The sequence below is a fragment of the Ciconia boyciana genome, chromosome 13, assembly GCF_034638445.1.
Source record: "Ciconia boyciana chromosome 13, ASM3463844v1, whole genome shotgun sequence".
NCBI classification, from domain to species: domain Eukaryota; kingdom Metazoa; phylum Chordata; class Aves; order Ciconiiformes; family Ciconiidae; genus Ciconia; species Ciconia boyciana.
In genome coordinates, this window is record NC_132946.1 from 4,252,633 (window position 1) to 4,276,974 (window position 24,342).

Sequence of the window (24,342 nt, forward strand, 5' to 3'; positions counted from 1 at the left end):
GAGGGGCGGCGGCGCCGAGGGCAGCCCCGCGGCGGGGGCCTCGCGGGCCACGGTGACTGGGCGGGCACCGAGGGCCGCGCGCCGCGCGTGGGGGTGGGGCGGCTTCCGCTTCCGGGTCGCCGCTCGGGGCCGGGGGGCCTCGCTGCAGCTGCCGCAGCCGCCATCGCCGCCGCGATGCCGAAAGCAGGTGGGGGCCGGGCCGGGGGGGTTCGCCCCTGCGAGAAACAGCGGCGGTGGGAGGGGGCTGAGGGGCTGTAGGCCCCTCAGGCCCCGGGAGGAGAGGAGGGGCGTGCGGGGAGGCCCCGGCTGTGGCGGCTCGGGGCGGGCACGGCTCGTCCTCCCCCCCCACGTCCCGGCTGGGGAGGTGCGGGGGGGGGGGCGCAGGTCTCGTTCCCTGCTCTCGGGTCTGAAGGGAGGTCTCTTTCCCCCCTTTCCCCGGCCTTGGGGAGCTTGGTGGGGGGTCTCCTTTCCCCCTTCTCGGCTGCAGAGGGTCTTGGAGGGAGGCCTCCTTGCCGCACCCCCCCTCCGGCTGTGGATGGCCTCGGGCGGGGGGTCTCGGTTTCTTCCCCTAGCCCGCTCGTAGAGGGCTTCGGGGGGAGCCTCGCTCCCTGTCGTGTCCCGTCCCGTCCGTCCCCCACCCCCCCCCAAGACATGGCAGATTCTCCACGTTTCTCACAGAGCTGGGGCTCCCATTCTGTGCCCCCCAACAAGTGCCATGGGATCGTAGCATCCCCTGGGGGTGTCCGGGCCTTGGGGTGCCAGGCCCCACCGTGGGACCGGGAGCGGGCTGGGCCCCATGTGCTCCCCGTTGGGCTGGAAACTGCAGCCGCTTCCCCCGGGACAGGGCTTGGGGCACAGGGATGCCGGGGGAGGGGAATTTACAGCTACACTGGCCATCCCGGGGGGCACCGGGGGGGCAGGCAGGCGGTGTGTGGTGGCTGGCAGCCTTCCCCTCCCGGTGGTTCCATGGTGGAGGCCTTCGGGGCTGGGTGCGGGGAATCTGAGCGGCCGGGCAGAGGGTCCGGCCCTGAGGGGCAGCGGGGGGGGGCATGCGGAGGTGGTCTTCGGTTCAGGGACTCCAAACGTGGCTCCTTTCATGTGGCTCCGGCAGCTCCGCATCTGGGTATTACGGAGCGGGTACCGACTTGCTTGTGTGATTAAGGAGAGGTAATGAGGGACTGACAGGCTGTCAGGGCTGAGCTAGATCCACCCAGAACCTTCTCCAGATGCACCATCTGCATAATTGGCTCCTGTGCCAGCGTCGGTGAAACCCCAGTCATATACATTAATGTAAACCAGCCCTCGTCATTCATCTTCTCTGTAGTTTGCTCCAGTTTATTTCATCAGCATTTCCCAAGCTTTAGTACCAAATCTGCTTCCCTATTTAGATTTTCTTTAAGCACTTTTATTTTGTGTTCGTTTGGACAATGTTAGTAGATAGGCCTGAAGCTTTCATGTATTTTTTGTGAACGCAAAGAACTGTGGTGGGTTATAACCCTGGTTGCCTATTGAAGTGCCCCATAACTCAGGATTTCCTGCTCTGTATTTCATTGTATAGTTTTAAATGTTTGTTTCAAACCTTTTGCTTCTTGGGAAAAGAGGGATCTTTGCTCGCCTACCCCCCAACATCAGTAGGAGTTGTTATATTATGGAGCGGACTTTTGTACTCACCATTTAATATAAAATGGGGATTTTAGCCTGCAATTAACAAATTTTGTTACAGGATTATTTCTGATGGTTTTGTTCTTTTTTTTTATAACCTTGGTTCAAAAAGAATAAGTGATTCCTCCAGTATTCTTCCATTCTCTTTGTTTTAAATTCCTTAATTTTTCTGTTTAAAGCTGCAGACAAATGTATTTGAACGTGTGCCTGCCTTAGGCAGCAGTGGTCTTTACCGCAGGTGAAATCTGCAGGTGATTATATGTTAAAAGTGCTTCACAGAGGAGGATAAGAATCATTATCCCTATTTTACAGATGGGGAAACTGAGGCACAGAGCTGACATGAGTTGTGCAGCGTGATGCGGTAGGTCAGTGGCAGGTGCAGGACCGGCACTCCGCTTGTCTGACGCGCGGTTTGATCTCCCTGCGAAGAGCAGAGCCCCGTCCCTGCGCCGTGCTGAGCTCACCACGGTCCCTCCAGCTGCTGAGCTGCTGGCGCTGCTGCTCCCACTCAAAGGGGCTTTACTTCTCTGGGCGCAGGCTCAAATATAAATGAGATTGATTCACTCTTCAGTTTGCTTCTTTTTAGGCGTTTAACGTAAGATAATTTCTCTTGAGTTGCTTTTCTCTCCCTTATTACTGCTTTTTATTTGCAGTAATAAGGCTTTTGTGTTCTTCAGTTCTGAGCCCAGTGTAAAATTCTGAGCCCAGCTGGACAAGAAGGCTGCCTGGCATCGGTTAAGCTTGTAGCACAGGATTGTTTCAGTTTATTTAGGTTTTCTTGGTGTTATGTAGTGTGTCAGGGATACTACTGTTGTTCCATCTAGAGTGATGTCATTTGCCGGGCAGTGAGGTAATGTCTCCTGGGCTAGAGCACTCCGTGGCAGATCTCATTCCCAGAGAGTGTCAGTATTGCCACATGGGATGGTTGGAAACAAACAGAAAACACAGGTCTTTGGGTGCAGCAAAGCTTTTGGTTGCACTTGTGGTTTGAGTGCCCACAAGCTTCCACAGCTGAGTTCAGAAATCTGGTCTCTGCGCTTCCCCATTTTACGTGAGAAAAACATCTCGGGAGGCTCTGCAAGGCTTCACAGTGGGGTATTTGAGATAATTTATTCCACAGCTCAGCTTCTACTGAGCTAAAACGTATGAGAGTTTGTCTTTGCTGAGCCAGGAGGACTGGTCAGAAAACGCTGAATTTCTAAAGCTCACAGCCCACAGAGGCTGCCTGCACTGGTGCTCCCTGTCCCTCCAAGTCCCACAGCGCAGCCAGGTGTGGCCGTGGCACAGCGGTACAGTAGTGACAGGTCTCTCCCGTGCGTCCTGCCCAGTCCCAGGGAAGGAGGGACGATCCTCTCAGCCCTCCCCGCCACCGTAAGGTTTCCGTTATCCTCGGCAGGTGAAGCGGGGAGGGTGAGAGAGAGCACGAGGATTTCCTGCTCCTTCCGTCGGACTTCAAAGACTCCTGCAGTAGTGGAGAGCTCCCTTGCCTGAGCTGTTTGCTTTTTGCCAATCTCGTGGACCCGTTCTACCTTGAGCTCCCTAGCTCAAGGCTAGAGACTGACTCTATTCAGCTTGCTTTCCAGCAGTTCTTTGAGCTGTGGGAAAATAAACAGAGCAGTCACTTGCAGGAAGCATTAATGGCTTCAGCAATTCATTAATCACCAGAATTTTGAATTTGAGAGCAGATCTTAGCCAGGCAGTCCAGCCAGCTAAGCTGACTCCCTCCTCTTCCTGGTTCCTAGAGCTTGTTTTTATTTTTCCTTATAAAGCAGTAAAACATGGAGGCTCCTTTTAGTAGTTCTTCAGCTCTCATTGTAATTCCCAAAGCTTTTGTCCAATTAGCTTCCTATTTTCTCTTGGCACAGCCTTAGCGTAGGGGAGGGGTTAAGGAGCCAAGCTTGTCAGAGAGTTGGTTGTAACCGCAGCTGCTGCAGGAACATGCTGTGATTCCTCCCGTGCAGGAAACGCAGCGAGCGGCTGTGGGACTGAGCACCCCTTGCCAGCCCGGGAAGTGAATCAGAGAGGCCACAAGCGTAGGCATGCGTGGGCAAGGAAGGGTGGCGTCACTGAGAGCTGAGGGGGCACTTGGAAGCTCGTGGCCTGATAAATGGTGTCGTGGCTCTGCGGTGTTTGAGGGACGGGGGTACCTCCGTAGGACAGACCCATGCGTCGTTTGGAAAACACTGTACAGCTGATTGGCTGCTCTCGGTTCTGCTGTCTCCAAAACCTGCCCAAGGGGAAAGAAAGAAGTGATTCTCCGAGTATCTTTCTATGGATCAATAGAATGCCAATTCTCTGTGTAACTTACCCAGAATTCTTGGAGTGTTTCACTAGGACAGGCAAGTTCAGTGTGTCCTTTTTTCATTGTTGTTTAGATTCTATCAGAGGAGCTATTTTGGTTTGTCCTATCTGCACTGAAAATCCAGAGAGAGTGCTGCAGGAGGAGTAGACCTTTCTGGAAGCTTATCCCTAAACCATTTGTGAATTTTATTTTTTTTTGTACAGGTAGAAAAGGAGGCCACAAAGGCCGAGCAAGACAGTACACAAGTCCTGAAGAGATTGATGCCCAGCTCCAAGCAGAAAAGCAAAAGGCAAGGGTATGTGTTTGCCTACGTTACGTGCTTACTGTCATAAGTTCTGGCTTGTATAGCATGAACTTGGAGTTCATGAGAAATGGCAGCTTAGTCAGGTGTTGCAGGTCATTCTGTCAGTGATCACAATATGAACTCTGAATATCTCTGGCTGGGGAGAACTGCAAGGTGTGATCCAGTCTGGTTCCTCACAGAAGTGAGGCCAGGTAGACCATCCAGTTCACAATTTGAAGGTTAAAGGATAGGGAAGGTGATTACACAGCAGCTCTAGACACCTTTTCCCCCTGTGTTTCATCATTCCAGTCTCAGCTCATTTTTATCTGTGCTCTGCAGCTTGGCTGTGGAGGAAAAGGGCTCACATCTTGACATCTTATTGTATATTGAAATTATTATATTTACCCTCTTTCTCTTCTATGTTGAAAAGACCAAATTCCTTTGACTTCTTCCTCTACACACGATTTTCTTGTTTGCCTCTGACTTGTAGGGAGAGCTGACAGAGTTTTCTGGCATGAGTCCTTTTTTGGGCATGTTTCCGTGCCCCAACACAGGATTGTAACAGCTCCCCTCGCTTCCACAACTACCTGACTGGTATTATAGAAGGCATGGCTACTTTTTGCAGTACTTCCTCTCTTGTATTCCCAAATTACCACAGCTACGATGGCACTCTCACTGCTATTTTTTTGTTACTTTCTGAAAGTGCCGCCTAGGCCCAAATACACTATTTCAGCTGAAGCCTCACAGCACTGACTACAGTAGGATAATTATACCCCATATAGGAAATACTGATGAATACCTCCCAGAAGAAAATTACTCTTTCAAGCAGTTATGAGCTGTATTGTTGACTCCTTTCTAATGTTTTGACCAGCTGTAACTCAAGATGATTGTGTGGTTTGCTGCTTAGCCACATATTCTGACTTCGTGTTGGATTTCTTCTTCCAAAGTATAACTCCTCTTGGTTTGTTTCCTGATTCCACCTTCTTGGTTTCATGCCACCTTTCCAAATTCTGAAATCACTTATGGGGCTGATCCTGTTTTCCAAAATGATTCCAACTCCTACCAGTGCGATGTCATTCACTAACTTTATAAGTGTTCTCTACTTCCGAGTTGTTAATAAAAATACCAACTGGAGATGGGACAGAGCAAGCAGGACCCCACTTGAAATGTCTGTCTTGTTTCAAAACAAACCAGAGAACTGCCCTTTGAGAAGGATTTCACATAGTGATTGTTACATCTAACGCTATTTCGTTAGGGAGAGCTTAAAAAAAACCAATTAAGATAATTACTTCTCTTACTGCCCATAGCTCCTCCACTTTGCCAGTTGCTCTGATGAGGGATATTTGGCGATGGTAGAGCAAGCTAATCACACCCATGTTGGTTCTTCTAACCTTATCTTCTAAGGATTTACAATTTATTTCCGAGACCTCTGGTAAAAGCTGTGCTAGAAAGGCTGTAATTTCTTGGATAATAATGTTCTGGTTGATGGTTGTCAATTTGCTCTTCTCTAGTTTTCTTTAATCTAGATCTAGGATGGGATCCAGCTCTACACTACACCCATGTAGTTTCCAGTCCCTGAGATATTGCGCACTGGAAACCTGGGCCAAAATGTTTCTTGGAGATCTTTCATTTGGGGAAAGTAAAGTGCTAGTTCTGTCTTTTACAATCATTTTCCTGGCCTGTTACACAGAGAGGACAGCAGAGTTGTTTAGAGATGATCTGCTGGGGCAGGTGATGCATACTTATGTGCTGAGAACGAGCTCTTGTTTTGTAACAGCCAGGCACCTTTGGTGTCATAAGGGCCACGTCAGGAACACCAGTGCTCTCAGAGCTGTCTCTTATCCCTCCAAAATGATCTCATTTAAGAGTCACTGCTGGATTTGGGATTTTTATTGACATACATTTTCTCTAACTTTCTGTGATTTTGTAGGAAGAAGAGGAGCAAGAAGAAGGAGGCGAAGGAGCAACAGGCGACCCCAAAAAGGAGAAGAAGTCTTTAGATTCAGATGAGAGTGATGAAGATGACGAGGATTATCAGGTATTGTAATTCTCAGGGCACTTAATGCATTTGCACCACCCACATTCTTGGAGCAGGAGAGAGATGCACACTCGTGACCCCCAAGTTCTCTTTGAGAGCTACATATAGTAAATTTTTTATGGAAGGACTATTTTTAGAAGCCAAAAAAACCCTTACTTGATTGCATTTTGTCCTCAGAATGAAAACTTGTGTATTTTTATAAGGGAACTATGAGGCAAGAATATTTCAAAAAAGGCTGAAGATGCCTGGTAGTATAAATCTTGGTTCATAAATGGTTTTGTTGGCTGGTAGTGAAAACATCTTTAATTCTGCTTTTGGGGTGTGCTGCAGTGTATTTGATGAGCTCTGTTGTAACACAGTGTTGGGTATGAGGGAGCTTCTTAACCTTCCTCTTGTTCTTGAACCTTAGCAAAAGCGCAAAGGAGTGGAAGGGTTGATAGACATAGAGAATCCCAATCGTGTAATTCAGACAACCAAAAAAGTAACTCAGCTGGACCTGGATGGACCTAAGGAACTCTCACGACGAGAGCGGTGAGTCTTTCCTGCTGCCTCGGCAGGAGCTAGTGCATTCCTGGAATTTCATCCTTGCTGGTGGCAGCAGCGTAATGCGGGGAGATGTTTCTCTGCTGTGTATGCGTTGGTGTTTCAGGGAAGCCCTTTAAATGTGTCGCTCTCTAAAGCGGACACTGAACAGCAGCAAACTGTCAGGCAGGACTCACTGTGGTTCAAAATATCTTTCCTTACAAACTTTACAGGAGTTGTCTGTCCTCTGGGAGTAGCTGTGGCCATCCTGGAGCCAGGCGGCTTGGTCAGGTGCACAAAGAGAGTGAAGTTTGTCGCTGTGAAGCGGATGTAGACCATACCTTTCCTGAAGTTTTATGCCAAAAATGAGACCTAACTGAAATCCATTAACCAGAGGTCACCTTGGGGTCCGCTTTAATCTTGCTACAGAAGGTGCCCTAGTGACAGGTGGCAGTTTCCAAGATTCCAGGGGTCACGGTAAAATTTTTGTCTGAGCAGGTGAACAAGATGAGAACCAAAGTTTAATCTTCTAGTTTCATTCAGCAATGGAGAGTTTCAGAGTGAAAGATTTAAGCTTGCTTATTTGGGATAGACTGCTTCAGCAGAAGTACACCTTTGTGAGGGTAAGGCTGAGGAAAACATGTCATGGTGCTGTGCAGTCTGGGGCTAATTCATTTGACCTCATTGTGTGTCAGTGTCCTTATTTAGCTGAACAAAAGTAGAAATAATCTCTCTCGCCATCCCTGTTCAAACCCTGCAATAGATATAACCTGTACTTGAGAACTGGTGACAGGGCCCCCCCAGTCTCTGAGGGCAACGCATCGCTGTCCTCACCAGCCCTCCCAGTCAGAAAGCCTCCCCCTCCCTGCCTGTACCTGCGTGCTCACTTGGATACTCTGATGACTGGTGTGTTTCACTCAAACAGAGAGGAAATAGAGAAACAGAAGGCAAAAGAAAGATACATGAAAATGCACCTAGCTGGCAAAACAGAACAAGCGAAGGCAGATCTCGCCCGACTAGCCATCATTCGGAAGCAAAGGGAAGAAGCTGCCAGAAAGAAAGAAGAAGAAAGAAAAGGTTAGAGAGTAATTAATCATATCCTCTTACTTCTTGCAATGGCTGTACTGCCAAGAGGCATGATTTCTCATATCGCATGTGGTAATCCCTCATCTCCTGAGACTGCGTGGTGTTGCTGAGTGTCATTACAACTTCTCTCATCAAAACCAGGTTCAGCTGTTTCATTCTTGTAAAGCTCTTGCTTTATAAAGCTCTAGGACGTCTGAACAGGGAGCAGGGAAAGAGAGGAGGGAATTGCCCTTGATATCCATGCTGTCTTCAGCCTCCCAAGCAATGCTTGCTCCAGCTCGGGGGTTTAGCGAGTTCCTCGGGCTGGGTGTGATTTAGCTGCTTTGCATGCTGGGGATCCAAACTGCCCAGGGAATTTGCAGCACTCCTCCCCTGCCTGGACCTTCTCTTCAGCTCTGATAGGTGTGAACCAGAAGTCTGATGAACACGTGTTGCTAGTGGCTTCCACAAAGAAATTTGTGCATCAGTATCAGGGTAATTTGTGGGCGCCTGAAGAGAGGCCAAGGACAGAAGGGAACGTGCAAGGGGGGCTGCTCCTCTTACCTATGGAGGGGATCTACCAGGGGTTGGCAGGGAGGGTCGCATTTTTTCCCGTTACCTCACTGTACGTGGCTAGCAGGATTTCGGTCTCTGGGGCTGTCACGCCACCACCAGTCCCTGATGTGCTCTGTGAAATGATGAAACCTCTGTTCTTTTCCTCCCCCAGCAAAAGACGAAGCGGCCATGGCAGGTAAAAGACTGCAGTCACTATCCCTTAACAAGTAAGCACAGGACATGCAAGAGGAGGAAACGCCAGGGAACTGTGCCTGGTGCCTGCCAGGAACTCTGTCGTGTTGCATACCATCGATGCCACGTAGGGTGTACTGCGGCATCGAAGTCACCTTCACCTCCAAGAGACACTGACAATGTGTTTGTCTTCATCCTGGCACAGATTTCCATTTGGGGTTAGGGGCAGCTGCTATCTTCGTTGCAGAACTGTGCTGAACAGCAATTCTCTGTAACAGTCTGGAAACTGAATGTTTTTGCTGTTTTTAGGATTAAGAACTCATAGACAGGGGACAGGGCGGGAGGGAGCTGTGCGGGAGGGGAGATGCTTCAAATATTAGATTGCAAGAAAATAGATCGTGGGGTCATTGTGGGGTGGGGCATGGGGTGGGGAACTTTGACTTGCTAGTGAAAGCCCAAAGGATAATGTATCTGAGGAATCCCTTTGGGCAAATGGCCCGTAAAATTTTGCTGCAGGGTGTTGCAGTATCATCTGGGAGCCTGACTTCATGGACATCTGGAGTGCCGTTCCTTCCCAGTTTCATCCCTCCTTTCTTGCAGCCAGTCTCCCCTTTTCCCTCCTCTTCATTTTTTTTTTTCTTCTCCTTATTAGGGATAGTGCCAGTTTTTAACCACATCATCCTTTGATTAAAGGAAAAAAACAAACAACAACATTAATTGTATCAGACCCAGGTGGAAAAAAAAACTTGATAAAGCTTAAAAAACAACAGACCTTGTATATTTGGCTGATTAAAATGTAAGTTATCATAACTGCTCTGTCCTTGTCTTGTGTGCGTGTAAATGAACGCGAGTCTACAGGCTGCTGCCGAGATGCAAGGTGCAGTAGCAGTCTGGTGGTGTGGTGACTTCTGCGTCTGCCGCTTTGCTGTTTCTCTGTGGTGTTTGTGGCGTGGGATTTGGCTCGAGGTTCAGGAGCTCCATCAGCAGATGCAGCCCGAAGGCACGAAGCTTTTCCTGCTGTCTCTGATGGACGTCTTGCACAATTTGATTACCACAGTGGAGAAAACAGTTACCCTCAGGCTGCTGTCTAACCTAGTCACTGTGTCAGAAGGCCAGTCCCCGAACTGTCACCCCTGTCAGCTGTCCTGTTTCACGGTGTAGGGCTGCTGGAGCAGGAGATGCTCTAACCTGCCATGCCCCAGGCGGTCCAGGGAGTCCTGCTGTCAGCCTCTGCCAGGGACACCAGCGCTTCCCAGGCTCGCTCACCAACGGCTGGAGGAGATTCAGCCCCAGAGCTGAGACGGGAGCTCTCAGAGTCGCTAGCAAAGAGGTAGCGATTGTAGCAATGCAGGATGACAAATACGATTTGTTCTGTGTAACGCTGCTGTCCCTGCCTGGCTGCGGGTTGTCAGTGGTGAGGGTGTGACGGGGGATGCACTTCGGGGAAGGTCACTGTGAGCTGCCTGCTCAAACCCCGGTGGGAGCTTGCTTTCTTGGTACAGGAATGCTGCGTCATCTCTGCATGTGGATAAAGGCGTAAGCTCTAGAGCGGTTCCCCCGGCCTGTGCTTTTGTACCCCGGGGCATAATTTGAGACAGGAAAGACTTCCAGGGAGCTATGCGAGATGAGTGGCATCAGGAGAGGTGCCCTTGCTGTCAGCTCCAAGAGGGAAGAACCGATACGGTGGGGACAGAACTGACGCAGAAAGTTTGGGTGGTCCTTGGAGCGCAGGGAGGTGCAGGGTGGTGGGAGGCAGTGGGCTGATGCCTGGGATGGAGCAGGGCAGGAGCCACAGGTGGAGGGGGGAGAGATGGGCTTGTTCACATGGGGTGGGGTGGGTCACATGTAGAAGTGGGGAGGAAAATCTCTAACATCTAGACCAGAACCCAAATGTCACTGTCCCTCTCTGCCAGCGAGGACTCCCCTCCTGGGCCATGGTCAACATAAGGACAGGTCTGCTTTGAGGGGCACCACCAGGATGGGCTTTAACCCCAGCTGTCACAGCGAGGTCTGATCCTGGGAGGAGTAACCACGTTACGCTGAACAGGTTCCTTTTCCTTTTGGGGATAAACATAGGATTTCCCTTGCAGAGACGTTCAGTTCAAGACAGGGCAACGCCAGAGGTGGGGCCGGGCGTCTTGCCTGCCCTGACACACCTGCCCAGGTACTGGTTCTTCTGCCTTTGCCAAAGCCCTTACCAACCGCTTCACCATGATTTCATACCCTGTATGAAATGTGTAACCCTGCCCGTTGCTTACCACGTGCCATTAAACCCTGCTCTGAAACGTAGAAAGATTTATCGACTTTCTTACAGCTTCTTCAAAGGCTCCTCGGCACTCCTAGGAGCAGCTTTGTCCTCCCAGTGTGGCCGTGAGATGAGACTGCTCGCACCCCGAGTTAGAGGTGAGGAAGGTTGAAGTCGGAGGTGCTCTGATCAAAATTGCGTGACAGCCTGCGATAACGGGCTGGAAAGGGGCAGGATTGGTTCGGCAGCCCAAGATTTCCAAGCCAGCTCCCCGGGCGTGGGATTGCACAGCTGACGGGACTTGACCGGTGTCCAGGAGGAGCTCGGTGCCGGGAGCAATATGGGAAACCTGTGCTCCCTTGCCACCTCCATCCTCTCCCCTACATTTCCTCTAATACCAATCCTGGTTTGAGACCATGCTGAAGCCGGGAATGGGGGAGTGATGTTCCCCTTATCCCACGGTCCCAATTCATCCTTGGAGCTGGCGGCAGAAAGGACGTGACCGCCCGTGATGAGATGCAGCACAGCGGCCATGCTGTGCTCTAATCACGCACGTGTTCGCATTGGACTTGTTTAAAAAAAAAAAAGGCAAAAAAAAAAATCATTGGATTTATACAGGAAAATCCTGACTTTGTTTTTTTATTTCTTTAAGCGATGTATGACCAGCATCGGGTAGGATGGTAACAAAAATAGTAAAAAAAAAAAAATTGTTTTCTTTGTCTGAGAGCAGCCGCCGGGGCTGGCTGGCAGCCGGGGAAGCGTGCTGGTGGCATCGTGGCCGGCTCGTGTGGCACGGGGGCTCGCGGGGGAAAGCAGGCAGGCGCAGCGGAGCAGGGGCAGGCTGGCAGCCGGGATGTCCTTCCCGGCTGGTTCCTTCATTTGATCTTGAGATCCTTCAGTGCCGACTCCAGGCTCTAAAACAAAACGGGAGGTCGTTCATCATCAGCTTTTTGCTTTCCAAGGCAACTGGAGGTGGTTGGGGAGCTAACAGGGGGGCACAGGCGGGGGGGAAGCTGTCCCCTGGGGTGCCAACCTGTCCCCACGAGGAGGAGATCCCAACTTCGGCTGCTTTTGGCTCATTTTTCAAGCCGTGTGGGCAAAGCTGAAGCCAGGAGAGGGTGCTGGATCCCTGCGCAAGGCTGGCGTCAACCCCCTCCCTCTGATGGTGAGCTGTGAAAGTGCCACCCAGGAGTGTCCCCCACCCAGCCCTGGGTTAAAGGAGGTCCCACCCAGGACTGTGGGACCCCCGTGGGCAGTATGGGCCCCACCACCACAGCAAAGAGGTGCACAGCAGCGGGGCGGGGGGGGGGGGTTGCAATTAGAACTGTGGCTAATGAGGGTTCAGCGCTGGGTGTTCCCAGCCTGGGGAGACCGAGGCACTGTGGAGACGCCTCACCTTGACGTCCCAGATGCTCATGCCGCCGTCCATCCCCGTGGTGCAGAACTGCGAGCAGTTGGCCTTCCCACCCGCCAGCACCGAGATCTGGCTGCAGGGCACAAAGGGGTGGCAGGGAGTCAGCCCCACGCCCCCGCCGAGCCCTTGGGGCTGCCCGGGAGTTGGTGGGTGGGAGTGGGGCCAGACCCCTCCATCTCCCCCACCCATGTGCAGGGATGCTCCAGGGATGCCCAGGGATGCCCAGGGATGCTCCAGGGATGCCCAGGTCTGTCCCAGCTCCCGGGGCTGGTCCCCTCCATCTCCCCCACCCACATGCAGGGATGCTCAGGGATACCCAGGGATGCTCCAGGGATGCCCAGGGATACCCAGGGATGCTCAGGAATACGCAGGGATGCTCCAGGGATGCTCAGGGATACCCAGGGATGCTCCAGGGATGCCCAGGTCTGTCCCAGCTCCCGGGGCTGGTCCCCTCCATCTCCCCCACCCACATGCAGGGATGCTCAGGGATACCCAGGGATGCCCAGGGATGCCCAGGGATGCCCAAGGATGCCCAGGGATGCCCAGGGATGCTCCAGGGATGCCCAGGTCTGTCCCAGCTCCCGGGGATGGACCCCTCCATCTCCCCCATCCACATGCAGGGATGCTCAGGGATACCCAGGGATGCTCCAGGGATACCCAGGGGTGCTCAGGAATATGCAGGGATGCTCCAGGGATGCCCAGGGATGCTCCAGGGATGCCCAAGGATGCCCAGGGATGCCCAGGGATGCTCCAGGGATGCCCAGGTCTGTCCCAGCTCCCAGGGATGGACCCCTCCATCTCCCCCACCCACATGCAGGGATGCTCAGGGATACCCAGGGATGCTCCAGGGATGCCCAGGGATACCCAGGGATGCTCAGGGATACCCAGGGATGCCCAGGGATACCCAGGGATGCTCAGGGATACCCAGGGATGCTCCAGGGATGCCCAGGTCTGTCCCAGTTCCCGGGACTGGACCCCTCCATCTCACCCACCCACATGCAGGGATGCTCAGGGATACCCAGGGATGCTCCAGGGATGCCCAGGGATACCCAGGGATGCTCCAGGGATACCCAGGGGTGCTCAGGAATATGCAGGGATGCTCCAGGGATGCCCAGGGATGCTCCAGGGATGCCCAAGGATGCCCAGGGATGCCCAGGGATGCTCCAGGGATGCCCAGGTCTGTCCCAGCTCCCAGGGATGGACACCTCCATCTCCCCCACCCACATGCAGGGATGCTCAGGGATACCCAGGGATGCTCCAGGGATGCCCAGGGATACCCAGGGATGCTCAGGGATACCCAGGGATGCCCAGGGATACCCAGGGATGCTCCAGGGATGCCCAGGTCTGTCCCAGTTCCCGGGACTGGACCCCTCCATCTCACCCACCCACATGCAGGGATGCTCAGGGATACCCAGGGATGCTCAGGGATACCCAGGGATGCTCCAGGGATACCCAGGGATGCCCAGGGATGCCCAGGAATACTCCAGGGCTGTCCCAGCTCCTGGACCGGACAGCAACACAGCGAAGGGATGCTCGGGGGGCCAGCAACCCCCAAGCTGCCCCTGGGGTGACCCAGCCAAGCCTGTCCCTCCACCCACTTGTCCCCCCAGTATGTGCCTGATGCTGTTCTTGTGCAGGGTGTCCAGCGTGGCGTTGGCAGTGTCCGAGCTCGCCTTCTTGTCCAGGTTCTGGAAGCGCTCACGGGCGGTGAGGCCGCGCTGGGAGCTCTGCTTGGGGAGGTCCAGCTTCCCCCCGAAGGTCAGCGCGCCCTGGCTCTCCTCGTAGGTGAACAGCATCGGGTAGCAGTCGTGGCCCTGAGGAACCAGGCAGCCCTGCTCAACACCCTCCGGCCGGCTGCCGGCACGGCGCCCACCCCGTGTCCCCAGCCCGGACTCACGGCGGCCACCAGGCTGTTTTCGGTGATGAAGGTGACGGCCAGGAGGGGCAGGGTCTCGGTGCACAGGGAGGCGACGCTACAAGGGAGGGCAGGGTGTTAGCAGGGAGCCGAGCTTCAGCCCCTCTGCACTGAGACTGGCACAGCTCGTGACGCAGGTGGAAGCCACAAGACCGCAAGGAGAGGACACATCGCCTCCTCCGGCCAGGTCTGCTTGGCCCTTCACCCCCACCCCAACCGAGATGCCTCCATCTCCGGGTCATTTTTGGGAGTAAAACCCCCTGCCACCCACGGCACGGCTGCCCCCAGCCCCCTGAGCCCCCTCCATTCCCCAGCCCTGCTTACGCCATCTTCTTGTTGGCATCGGCGAGGCAGAGGGTGCTGTCGTGGCTCACCCAGGCCACGCGGGCGCCGCTGGCTGAGAAGCAGATGCTGTGCACCCACCCGCAGCTGCTGCTCGACTCGAACATCAGCTCCCCAAAGGGCATCTTGGAGCCCCATGGTGTGGGGCTGGGCCGCTCCTCCACCTCCTTGATGTAGGCTGAGAAGATCCTGGGGTGGGGAGAGAGCCCTGCCATGTGTCCCCGGACACAGCACCGGAGCTGCCTCCATCCCTGCCCCCTTGTGTGCCTCAGTTTCCCTGCCAGAGCCCGTGGGGTGCCCTGCTGCCTCCCGTGCCCCGCCGGGAGCTGTAACGCTGGAGTTGTCCCCGGGGCACCCCTCAGCCCCCCCAGTCTCCCCTGCGCCCCGTCCCCGGCTCGCAGCAGCTCCCGGAGGGGCGAAGCCTGTCCCACAGGCAAGCCCGGGCGCTGGGCTGCCCCACACACCTCTGTGCTGCACCAGGGTGGGACCCCAACCCATCCTTGGGGGGTCCCCCACCTCAGCCCCCCCCCTCCCGTCGCCCACCCTCCCCTGCTCCTCACCGGCACTTGAAGTCGCAGGAGCCGGCGGCCAGGAGGACGTTGTTGGGGTGCCAGTCGAGGCTGAGCACCGTCGAGCGGATGGGCTTCTTGATGTGCTTGCAAACCCACCTGCGGGGAGAGCAGTTGGCGTCAGTGGGGAAGCACCACCACCCCCGGGAACCCCCTGGGCTTTCGGAGGGCTGGCTGACAGGGGTCGGGGCTCCAAGCACCCCAGGAACTGCCCTGGGTGACCAGCCTGCAGCAGCAGCCAGGGCATGGGGACAGCATGTCCCATCCCCAGCAGCAGGGTTTTGGAGAACTTCCCTCCATCTCCCCATGTGTCCTCCTCCACCTCCTCCTCCAGCTCCTCTCTGTCTCCCCCATTTCCTCCTGTCTCACCTCCAACTCTCCTGGTCTCCTGTCTCCCAGTCCATCTCCCCATCCATCTGTCTCCCCACCTACCTCTCCTCCATCCAGCTCCCCATCCAGCTCCCCTCCATCTCCCCCAGGACAAGCCCAGTGAGGCCATGGCTGAGCCTCACCAGTCATTCTCCTGCTCAAAGTAGCAGATGGAGATGAGCCGGGAGCCGCTGCCCACGGCAAACTTGTTCTCCTTGGGGGACCACTTGACGCAGCGGGCGGCCCGGTTGATCCGCAGGATGACCAGGGTGGGTTTCCAGACGTTGCCCTTCAGGGTCCAGACGTAGGCATTGCGGTCAGTCCCACACGTCACCAGCCGGTTGCTCTCAGGGGCCCAGTCGATGCCTGGAAGGCAGAGGGGGGTGATGGTGGCCCAGGGAGCCGTGGGGACGGGTCACTTGGGACTGGAGATCAGTTGAAGGCAGAGCCATTCTGGCTGGTCTCTGCCCTGGAGCCCCTCTTTGCCCTACTCCCACATCCATCCCAAATCATCCCACACCATCCATTCCCATCCCTCCCACCCCAAACCATTCCATCCCAACCCAACCCATCCCATCCCATCCCATCCCATCCCATCCCATCCCATCCCATCCCAACCCATCTCTCCCATCCATCCATCCATCCATCCCTCCCTCCCTCCCTCCCTCCCTTCCATCCCCTCCCCTCCCCTCCCTTTCCCTCCCCTCCCCTCCCCTCCCCTCCCATCCCATCCCATCTCTCCCATCCATCCCTCCCTCCCTCCATCCCTCCCTTCCATCCCCTCCCTCCCTTCCCTTCCCTCCCTCCCCTCCCCTCCCTCCCCTCCCTCCCTCCCCTCCCAACCCATCTCTCCCATCCATCCATCCATCCATCCCTCCCTCCCTCCCTCCCTCCCTTCCATCCCCTCCCCTCCCTTCCCTTCCCCTCCCCTCCCCTTCCCTCCCATCCCATCCCATCCCATCCCATCCCATCCCATCCCTCACATCCCTCACATCCCTGGGTGCCTTCCGACATGCTGGATCAGAGCCAGGAGACGTAGACACAGCTTGCTCCCTCTCCTCTACCCACCGCACAACCCGCATCCAGAAGCTGCCGGTGCCACCGAGTGGCTCTGGGACCAGCTCTGGGGCAGGGTCACCTGTGAGCTGTGTCCCCGTCCCCTCCGTCGGCTGGGACTCACCTGTCACCTGCCCGTTGTGCTCCTTCAGCTCATGGACTTTGCTCCACTTGGCCCCGTCCTTGCGGTAGATGTGGACCTCGTGGTTGTTGGGGCAGAGGGCGATCTCTGCGGGGCGAGAGCAGCCGGGGCAAAGCCCTCCCCTGGGTGGTGGGCTCTGCCAGGGGGAGCGGGGCCAGCCAGCATCGACCTGCGCCTTCCTGTGCTCCAGGCTCGGTGGGGCACGGTGGGACCCCACTGAGCCCCATCTGCATGGCCGGGGTCCCACCAAGCCCCCCAGCCTCCGCCCCATGCTGCCCAGAAGCTGGCCCTGCTCCTGCAAACTGTCCCTATGGGGAAGGGAGAAGTTCCCCCAGACCCGACAGCCCAGTGTCCTCCCTTCCCCAGCTTGTGGTCCTGTGGGGCTGGTGGGATGGGATGGGATGGGATGGGGTGGGATGGGATGGGATGGGATGGGATGGGATGGGATGGGACGGGATGGGACCGGATGGGATGGGATGGCTGCGGGTTCTCAGCTCCCATCCAGCCCCATCCTGCCCTGCCTGCCCAGCATGCCGGCTGCAACGGAGAAAGCCCTTTTTGTTCTCTCCCACATCCCCCGCGCCGTGGCCGGGAAATGCCATCGGCCGTGAATCACCCGGCTCTGCTCTGCTCTGCTCTCCTCTCAGTGCTTCGTCCGTCCCTCTCTGCACCGGCTGCCGTGGTGCCTCAGGGCCGGACACTGGGCTCTGTCCTGGCAGCGGGACCAGGGGGATGCAGGGGGAACACGTGCTGTCCCCAGCCCCAAAATCTGTCCCCAGCCCCAAAATCTGTGGCAGTATCTGCTTCCCCAAACCCAGCCCGACCCAGCTCTGCCCCATCTGGGGACGCATCGCACACCACGGGGATGTTCCGCAGGGACAGTCGGTGCTTGGGGCCGTCCCTGGGGATTTTGGGATGGGGTGCCCTGGCCGTACTTACGGGTCCGGTCCTTGTTCCAGGCGTGGCAGCTGATGGGCTCCAGCAGGAAGCTGTGGTAGGCCATGGCTTGCGGGCTGGGGACAGGGCAAGTCCCCCGTGGCCGTCAGGAGATGCTGCTCTGGCCACAGGGACAAGCCCCCAGCAGGACCCCCCCGCTCCCAGCCCCACCGCGCGCTCCCTCCTGCCAGGATCAGCCACATCCCCCCTCTGCCAGGGAAGGGGTTTCCCCGAGGATTTCCAAGCTCACAGCGTGCCCAAGCAAGGGGGAAGGGTGCCCTGGCAGGTCCAGCTCGGGGGGGTGAGGGAGGATCCAGGTGGAGCTGGAGGAGATGTTCCCCACGCTGCTGCCCCACGGCCGGGCACCCTACACTGAGCGTCCCATGGCTGGGTACCAGATGGGTGCCGCATGGCCAGGCACCCCATAGCTGGGTGCCACGTGGGTGTCCCATAGCCAGACGGGAAGCGGGGACCACTTCCAGGGACTTCCAAACGGCACCGCCATCCTGCCCCAGCTGGCTGGAGCCTGGTGGGCACACGGGGACCCCGGTGCCAGCCCCTCCAGCCCCATGCGCATCCCGGGGGTCCCACCATGGGCAGCACCTCCTCCCTCCACCTGCTCCCACCAGCTCCACAGGGCCAGCTCCGCTTGCTCCTTCCCCGCCTCTTATTTAGGAAGAGCCAAAGCCCCATGGAGGCACCCCCATCCCATCCCATCCCATCCCATCCCATCCCATCCCATCCCATCCCATCCCATCCCATCCCACGTACGCTCAGCCCCGGCGAGCCGGTGACTAATCCCTTCCCTTGGCTGAGCTCCCACCGCTCCCGGCAGCGCCCACCGACCGCTCCGGTGCCGCAGGACCGAGCAGCTTCCTGCAAGCCCGCTCTGGGTGCCACGGGACTGGGAAGGGTTTGGAGCAGCGGTGCAGCCCCTTGGCCATCCGGCCGAGGTAACGCACGGATGTAGGAAAACACCTCGCCAGGGCGTGACGGATGGGGATTACTCACAGCTTGCCTCTCGGCTATTTTGGGAACTCCCTGAACGCTGCCCGTTTTCTTTGGCAGCTAAAAACGGTACACGGGAAGGAAAAAAAATCCCTCCTAGCAAAACTCTGTCCCCGGGCTGATGAAAAGAAAATCCATGGAGCTCCATCACCTGCCTGTCGCACGTGGAGAAATCCCAGTGCCGATGCGTGGCACAACCCCTGCTGTCACGCACCCCACGGCCAAGCCCCCGTCCCCGCCGGCCAAGGACGCGGGCATGGCTGAGCAGGCAGCTGCCCAACCCCAGCCCCACCGATCCTGCTGGGCTTCAGCACGGGGTGACCCATGGGAGGGTACAAAGCCGCTGGCGCCCTGTGCCTCTGCCCCGAGCCCTGCAGCCGGAGCTGCACCATGAGTGCCGAATAAAATCGTCAGCAAGCAGGCACGCTGCTGTTGGCATTGCAAAAGATGAGGAGCAGGAAAGCGTGTGAAATGGGGACCCGGCTGAAACGGGGACCCGGCTGAAATGGCTCCTGGGGAGGAGGGATGGGAGGCAGGGCATGCCGTGGCGCTTTCCACCTTCAATGTTTGCTGAGAAAACAGCGATGCTTTTTTTTTTCCAGGTGGTTTGGATGCTCAGAGGCCTGGACCCTCCTCCCCAGGGGTTTGCTCTTCACCCGTTTAATGCCAGCCCCCGAAGGGACGGGCTCGGCCGCTGCGCTGGGGAGCGGAAGCCGTCCTCCGGCTGCTGCAGGAGCGCTGGGTGAGAAGCAAGGGCTGCTCGGCCGTTCGAGCTCTGATCGCTCCTTGCAGCGGTTTATGTCTCATTTCCCCAGCAGCTGGTTTACGGCCAGGCCCCTGCTGACGCCCCGTGGGCTGAGCCGTGCTCCTGCCCATGGTGGGAGCCCTGGGGTGACCCGCGGGGAGCTCGGCAGCCCCTTTCTCAGCAGGGAAGAGCATCGGAGGGGCCGTGGCTATCCCCCTGCTCGACATGGAGGCTCTCGAGGGAGGAAAAGGGGCATTTTCAGATGGCCAGACAGGGCGGGATTAGGACCCGATGCAGCTCTGTTATCTCCCCAGCCAGCCTTAGGCGCCGAGCAGTTCGGAAACATCCTTGGAGGAGATAACCAAACCTTGGCAGGAGCCGAGCACTGGGGGCTCCTCCTGGTCCCGGGGAGGAAGCCGTGCACCGGAGGAGCTGTATTTTTGGTTTTGCAGAGCCTGGCGGGGCAGCGGGAGGTGGGTTTGCACCCACCGGCACAGGGATACGGTGATGGTCCCCCTAGGAGCTGCAGGACCCCATGAAGCTTTCCCCGGCCACCGTGGTGGCCTGGTCCTCCTGCACTGCCGAGACCCCGGCACCGGCCCCAGGGAGCCCCTCTGCTCCCCGCGGCAGCCGCAGGGTGTCACCCCCCCCATGCTCCCGCCAGCCAGGCCGGGGCCACCCGTCTTCAGTCCCGTACGTTGGTGTGGGGTACCCCAGGAGCCAGCCTGGCCCGGGGGGAACATCACTGCCCCAGGGCAGATGAAGGGCAGCTCTGACCCTCCTCTTCCTCACACTGGGTAAAGCTGGAGGCAGCTGACGCCCAAGGCAGAGAGGACAGATTGCAGGCAGCTCTGGCTCTGCTGGCACCAACCCCTGTGGGACCCCCACAGGGGACCCTTTCCAACACCCTGCAGCTGCCAGGCCCCCGGCAAGAGAATAAAACTCAAACTTGCTGCCAAAGCTGAGAGAAAGAAAAAAAAAAAGCCTGAAACACAGCGACAGCAAAACCCATGAGCGGCGAGGCGCTGCCTGCACCCCCCTTGCACCCCAAAGCAGCCCCGGCCAGGGGGTCCCCACCTCCCCTCGAGCAGGGTGCGAGCACCGGGAGAGGTGACGGCCACAGCCCCCATGGGACAGACTCAGCTCCTCGCCGGGGCGGCAGAGCTGCCTCCTCGCTCCTTACCTTGCTGGGCAGCGCAGGCAGGGCAGGCAGGGCTAGTTCATGGACTCTGGGCAGTCGACACGAACAGCAGCCCGGAGCGAGCGGCGGGAGCTGCTGACTGCCCCGTGGAGGCAGCCCGACTTCCCTTTTCCTCTCCGAGAAATGCAACCACTTCCTTACGTGGGCGTTGGGGGAGCGCAAAGCAGCTCGGCGGCCGCCCTGCCCCTGCCTGCCTGCCTGCCTGCGAGCCAGGCCTCTCCGCCATCACCGCACGTGGATGAGCCACCAGCCCCGGGATGCTCCCGGCAGCCCCCTCTGCTCGGCGGGATGCAGGCAACTCGCCCCCAGTGCACCGGGGAAGGACGTGGCCAGGAGAGCGGAGGGGAAGGAGCCCCGTCCCAGTCCCCAGCGCTCACCCCCCAGTCCCCAATGCGTTTCAGGGGGACGGATGCAGCAGGGAGGCCCTGCCTGCCGGTGCTGGCCCGCAGCAGGCAATATCTGCGGTCGAAGCCCACCCGGAGCGAGACGTGTGTCGGCATCGCCTCCCACGGCCAGGGAGATTCGCAGCTCGGCAGGACCCCGCGGTGCCTGGACCCAGCCGCCCTGAGCAGCAGCTGCTGCTGGTTCCTGCGTCCCACTGAGCCCCGTGGGACCCGAGCCCGGGCTTGCTGCAGTCACGGCTGTGTGCATGAACCCCCACCTACCAGCCACGCACCCCTCTATTTTCTTCCCTCCTGCTTCAGAGAAACTGATTTTTATCCCTTTCCTAGCTGGGCAGAGTAACGCCCAGGAGCTCAGCTCCTGCTGGAAGTGCTGGGAAGGAGAGATGGGCTTCAGCTTTGCGCTCCCCTGCTGCAAGCCGGCTGCAGTCACGCGTGGAGGGATGCGCTCACCCCTTCTCTCCCCGAGTAACGTCGCAGAAGCGGGACAGCAGCACATCAGGGTCTCATACAGGGAAGGCAGGGCCCCGACGGGGCTTCTCAGCTGCAGGATGCGGACACGATAACCTCGTATTTGTTGAGCTGCAGAATTAATCCCCATGTGAGGGGTCAGCTGTAGATAAAGGCTCTGCGGGGTGGCACTGAGCGGGCAGCTCATCTCTCCCTTGGTCCTCAAGTCCATTAGCCATGTTTCCCTTCACGCGTGTTGCCGTGATCCCAGCAGACACGCGTGGAGATCCCGAGATGTCCCTGAAGGCTGGTGGGTCTCTGCGGCTCTGGTCAGGAGCGAATCTCCACAGTGGGAAAAGTCCCTCTGGGAAGCGGCGAGCTGCCCCATCCTCCAGCAGCAGTTTGCCCATTGCAGCACCCAGCCTCGCCCCCAGCATCGCTGCTGCCCTAAACGCACCAAGAGGGACGCAGCTCCCACAACAGCTCCCACATGGCTGAAAGCTGCGGCTTTTTAAAGTTTTTCCTGCTGCCTGCACATTTTCTCTAGTCGTCCTTTGGCTACAAGCTGCTCTGCCTCTGCTCTTCACCAGGAGAGTTCAGGCTTTCCAGGTGTCCGACCACTGCCTCCTGGGCCAGCCCTGCTCCAAGACAAGCAGCTCTCACCCGTGTGGGATGGGAGGACACAGGGCAGGAGACCATCTCTCTGCTCATCCCTTCACATCAGATCCCTTCCAGGCTGGGATGTGAACGAACAGTGGGTCAGTTTAACTTCTGCAGTAGGAATCGGGGTATGTTATTAAGAGAAGGGAGAGGAAAGCATCACCTCCCGCGCTGCCTGCAGAGCGGTTCCTTGCCTGCCATCGCATTTCCTCATCGCTTCTGGTCTTGAGGCTGCTCCTGCTGCGGCTCCTCTCCGAGCCTGCGCTAACAAGCACAGCGAGCTGCCTCCGCCGGGGATGCACTGGTTTTGAACGCTGCTTGGGTTTCTCCCTGACTCCAGAGCCCACGGGGGAACAAGCCAGTGCTCCGGAGGCCAGGGACGAAGGCTCAGCCCTGCTGGGTCTCTTGCCAGATCCGACTCAAGGTTTGGCTAAATCCTTTACCTGCTTTTGCCTCCATTTTCTTAAGTGGAAAGATCCTCCTGCATCCACGGCGGCATGTCTTGTAATGCCGGGGTCCTCCGCAGAAAGGCTGCAGAGGAACTACCCCACTGCACAGATGCTGGGGACGCCAGAAGGGTTTTGTGCTGGGGTTTTCTTTGGAGGTGGGGCAGAGGGGGTGAAAAGCGGCAGCGATTCTGCAGCTTCCTTTCATTTAGAGGCTAGGGAGTTTTTCAGGCCGGCTCCAGTGAACAGGCTCTTGCGCAGAGCCCCATTTCTTGCCCCCGACAATCTGTTAACTGGCATGTAACATCGAGCATATGCGGCCAAGCAGCTATCCTGTAATTAAGACTGGAACCATGACCTTTATTGTGAACATCGCTTTCAAAGGCACCGTTAACCCGAGCACATACAAGCACGTGCTAAGAAGCCTGGTGCTGCGGTTAGCTAAATATGCCAGTGAATTCTCACCCACGCTGCACACAAAGGACAGTGTTACAGGCGGGGGAGGCGACCAAGGAAACGGTAGAGGCAAAACAGCCACCTACCTTCACCGTGGCTCACAGACACTGGAGGTGGGATGGCAGCAGAACGTCCTCCCACGGCCGAGCGATGGCCTGGAAATCCAGAGAGCCACCGTCCCCCACCGTCGGATGGTGCACAGGGCACAGAGCTCTCCCCAGCCCCTGCACGTGGGGCAGTTTTAAGTTGAATTACGCCTTGAGTGATGGTTGTTTATATTGCCCTTGCTCAGTCTTTTTCTATTATAAATATCTCCAATCTGTTTTTAATCTCAGACTTCTAGCATACATATTTCTCTCAAGACAGTAACCTACAGCAGTTTCATCAAACCTCAGTTTGTCAGCTTTTTGGAGCAAACGGGCTCACTTTACCTTCTCCAGCTCTTTCACGCAGAAAAAGAACAAGACATAAAAATTTAGAGATCCATTTTCTCCACTCTCTCATTAGATTTGTTCCATCCTTTTATATTATTTGGACCACATATTTTAGAATCCTTTTTTTTTTTTTAATACTTTTGAGACACTTTCAATAACTGACTTCAGAAACAAAATCATTCCTGTCTGTGAGATACAAGCATCTAATAGTACGTACGGAGACGGACAAAGCCAAACCCGTGCTCCTCAGTTCATCCACCAAGGCTGGCAGGGTCACTTTGATGCAGAAGACACTTAACTCCATTAGCATTGTATCCTTGCTGATAAGCCCCCGACCCCACCACAAGTCATCGTACACATCAGGTGGCTAGACCGCAAGATCAGTAGAGGTTAAACAGTCATTATTTTATGCCTAGGAGGGAGAGGAAATTGCAAAGCCATGCATGACTGCCAGGGGAGGAAGGTGGGAAACACAAGAAAACCAGAAGGAACTGGAAAAACAGTCAATTCTCTGCACGTAACCAACATTGCACCTGAAAATGATCCAGCTCTGTGATGGACACAGTTCACTTGCAGCAGAACAACAGCCGTTGTCAGCTTTGTGAGCTTATCTTCCACCCTCCCTTTTCAGTCGCTCAGAGCTGAGAAATGAGCAGTGTATGAAGCAACTCTGGTTCCAGAGGAAGTGGTAAATTTAGTCTCTGGGGTTTTTTTAAGCCACTTCTGCATTTTCAACAGAAATGACAAAGTCTTAAACCTTGTAAAGCGATGTTGTGAGCCAGATAATCCCCTCCAGAGCACAGCCTATCTCAAGCCTCAAGGCAGCAATACAGTTAAGAGTTACTAGATCACGTGAATAAAATAAGTTACGTACAAATGCTTCCGTGAGCTACCGAGGCTCAGAACTGAACTTCAGAAGATACAGTCATCTGGA

At 56.4% G+C, this 24,342-nt stretch overlaps 2 protein-coding genes across 4 annotated transcripts; one reads left to right on the forward strand and one right to left on the reverse strand.

Moving 5' to 3' along the window:
* The first annotated feature begins 58 nt into the window (after positions 1-58).
* PDAP1 (PDGFA associated protein 1) lies at positions 59-8,989 on the forward strand. Of its 2 annotated transcripts, XM_072878398.1 has the most exons (7): positions 59-187; positions 4,168-4,259; positions 6,178-6,285; positions 6,695-6,816; positions 7,041-7,098; positions 7,733-7,884; positions 8,600-8,989. In XM_072878398.1, the coding sequence occupies exons 1-7, from the start codon at positions 175-177 to the stop codon at positions 8,625-8,627; spliced, it is 573 nt and encodes a 190-aa protein (XP_072734499.1). In that variant the 5' UTR covers positions 59-174; the 3' UTR covers positions 8,628-8,989. The 2 variants fall into 2 exon arrangements, with proteins under 2 accessions (XP_072734499.1, XP_072734500.1); XM_072878399.1 differs by lacking the exon at positions 7,041-7,098 and having other exon boundaries at positions 8,600-8,981.
* A 2,498-nt stretch (positions 8,990-11,487) lies between these two features.
* Positions 11,488-20,703, reverse strand: ARPC1B (actin related protein 2/3 complex subunit 1B). 2 transcript variants are annotated; one of them, XM_072878395.1, is made up of 10 exons: positions 20,544-20,703; positions 17,611-17,684; positions 16,654-16,758; positions 15,617-15,839; positions 15,096-15,203; positions 14,518-14,724; positions 14,176-14,251; positions 13,896-14,092; positions 12,261-12,351; positions 11,488-11,778 (listed from the first exon to the last, which is right to left on the reverse strand). In XM_072878395.1, exons 2-10 carry the CDS (start codon positions 17,672-17,674, stop codon positions 11,740-11,742), a joined length of 1,110 nt encoding a protein of 369 aa, XP_072734496.1. In that variant the 5' UTR covers positions 17,675-17,684; positions 20,544-20,703; the 3' UTR covers positions 11,488-11,739. The 2 variants fall into 2 exon arrangements, with proteins under 2 accessions (XP_072734496.1, XP_072734497.1); XM_072878396.1 differs by lacking the exon at positions 20,544-20,703 and adding an exon at positions 18,379-18,549.
* Between the last annotated feature and the right edge of the window lie 3,639 nt (positions 20,704-24,342).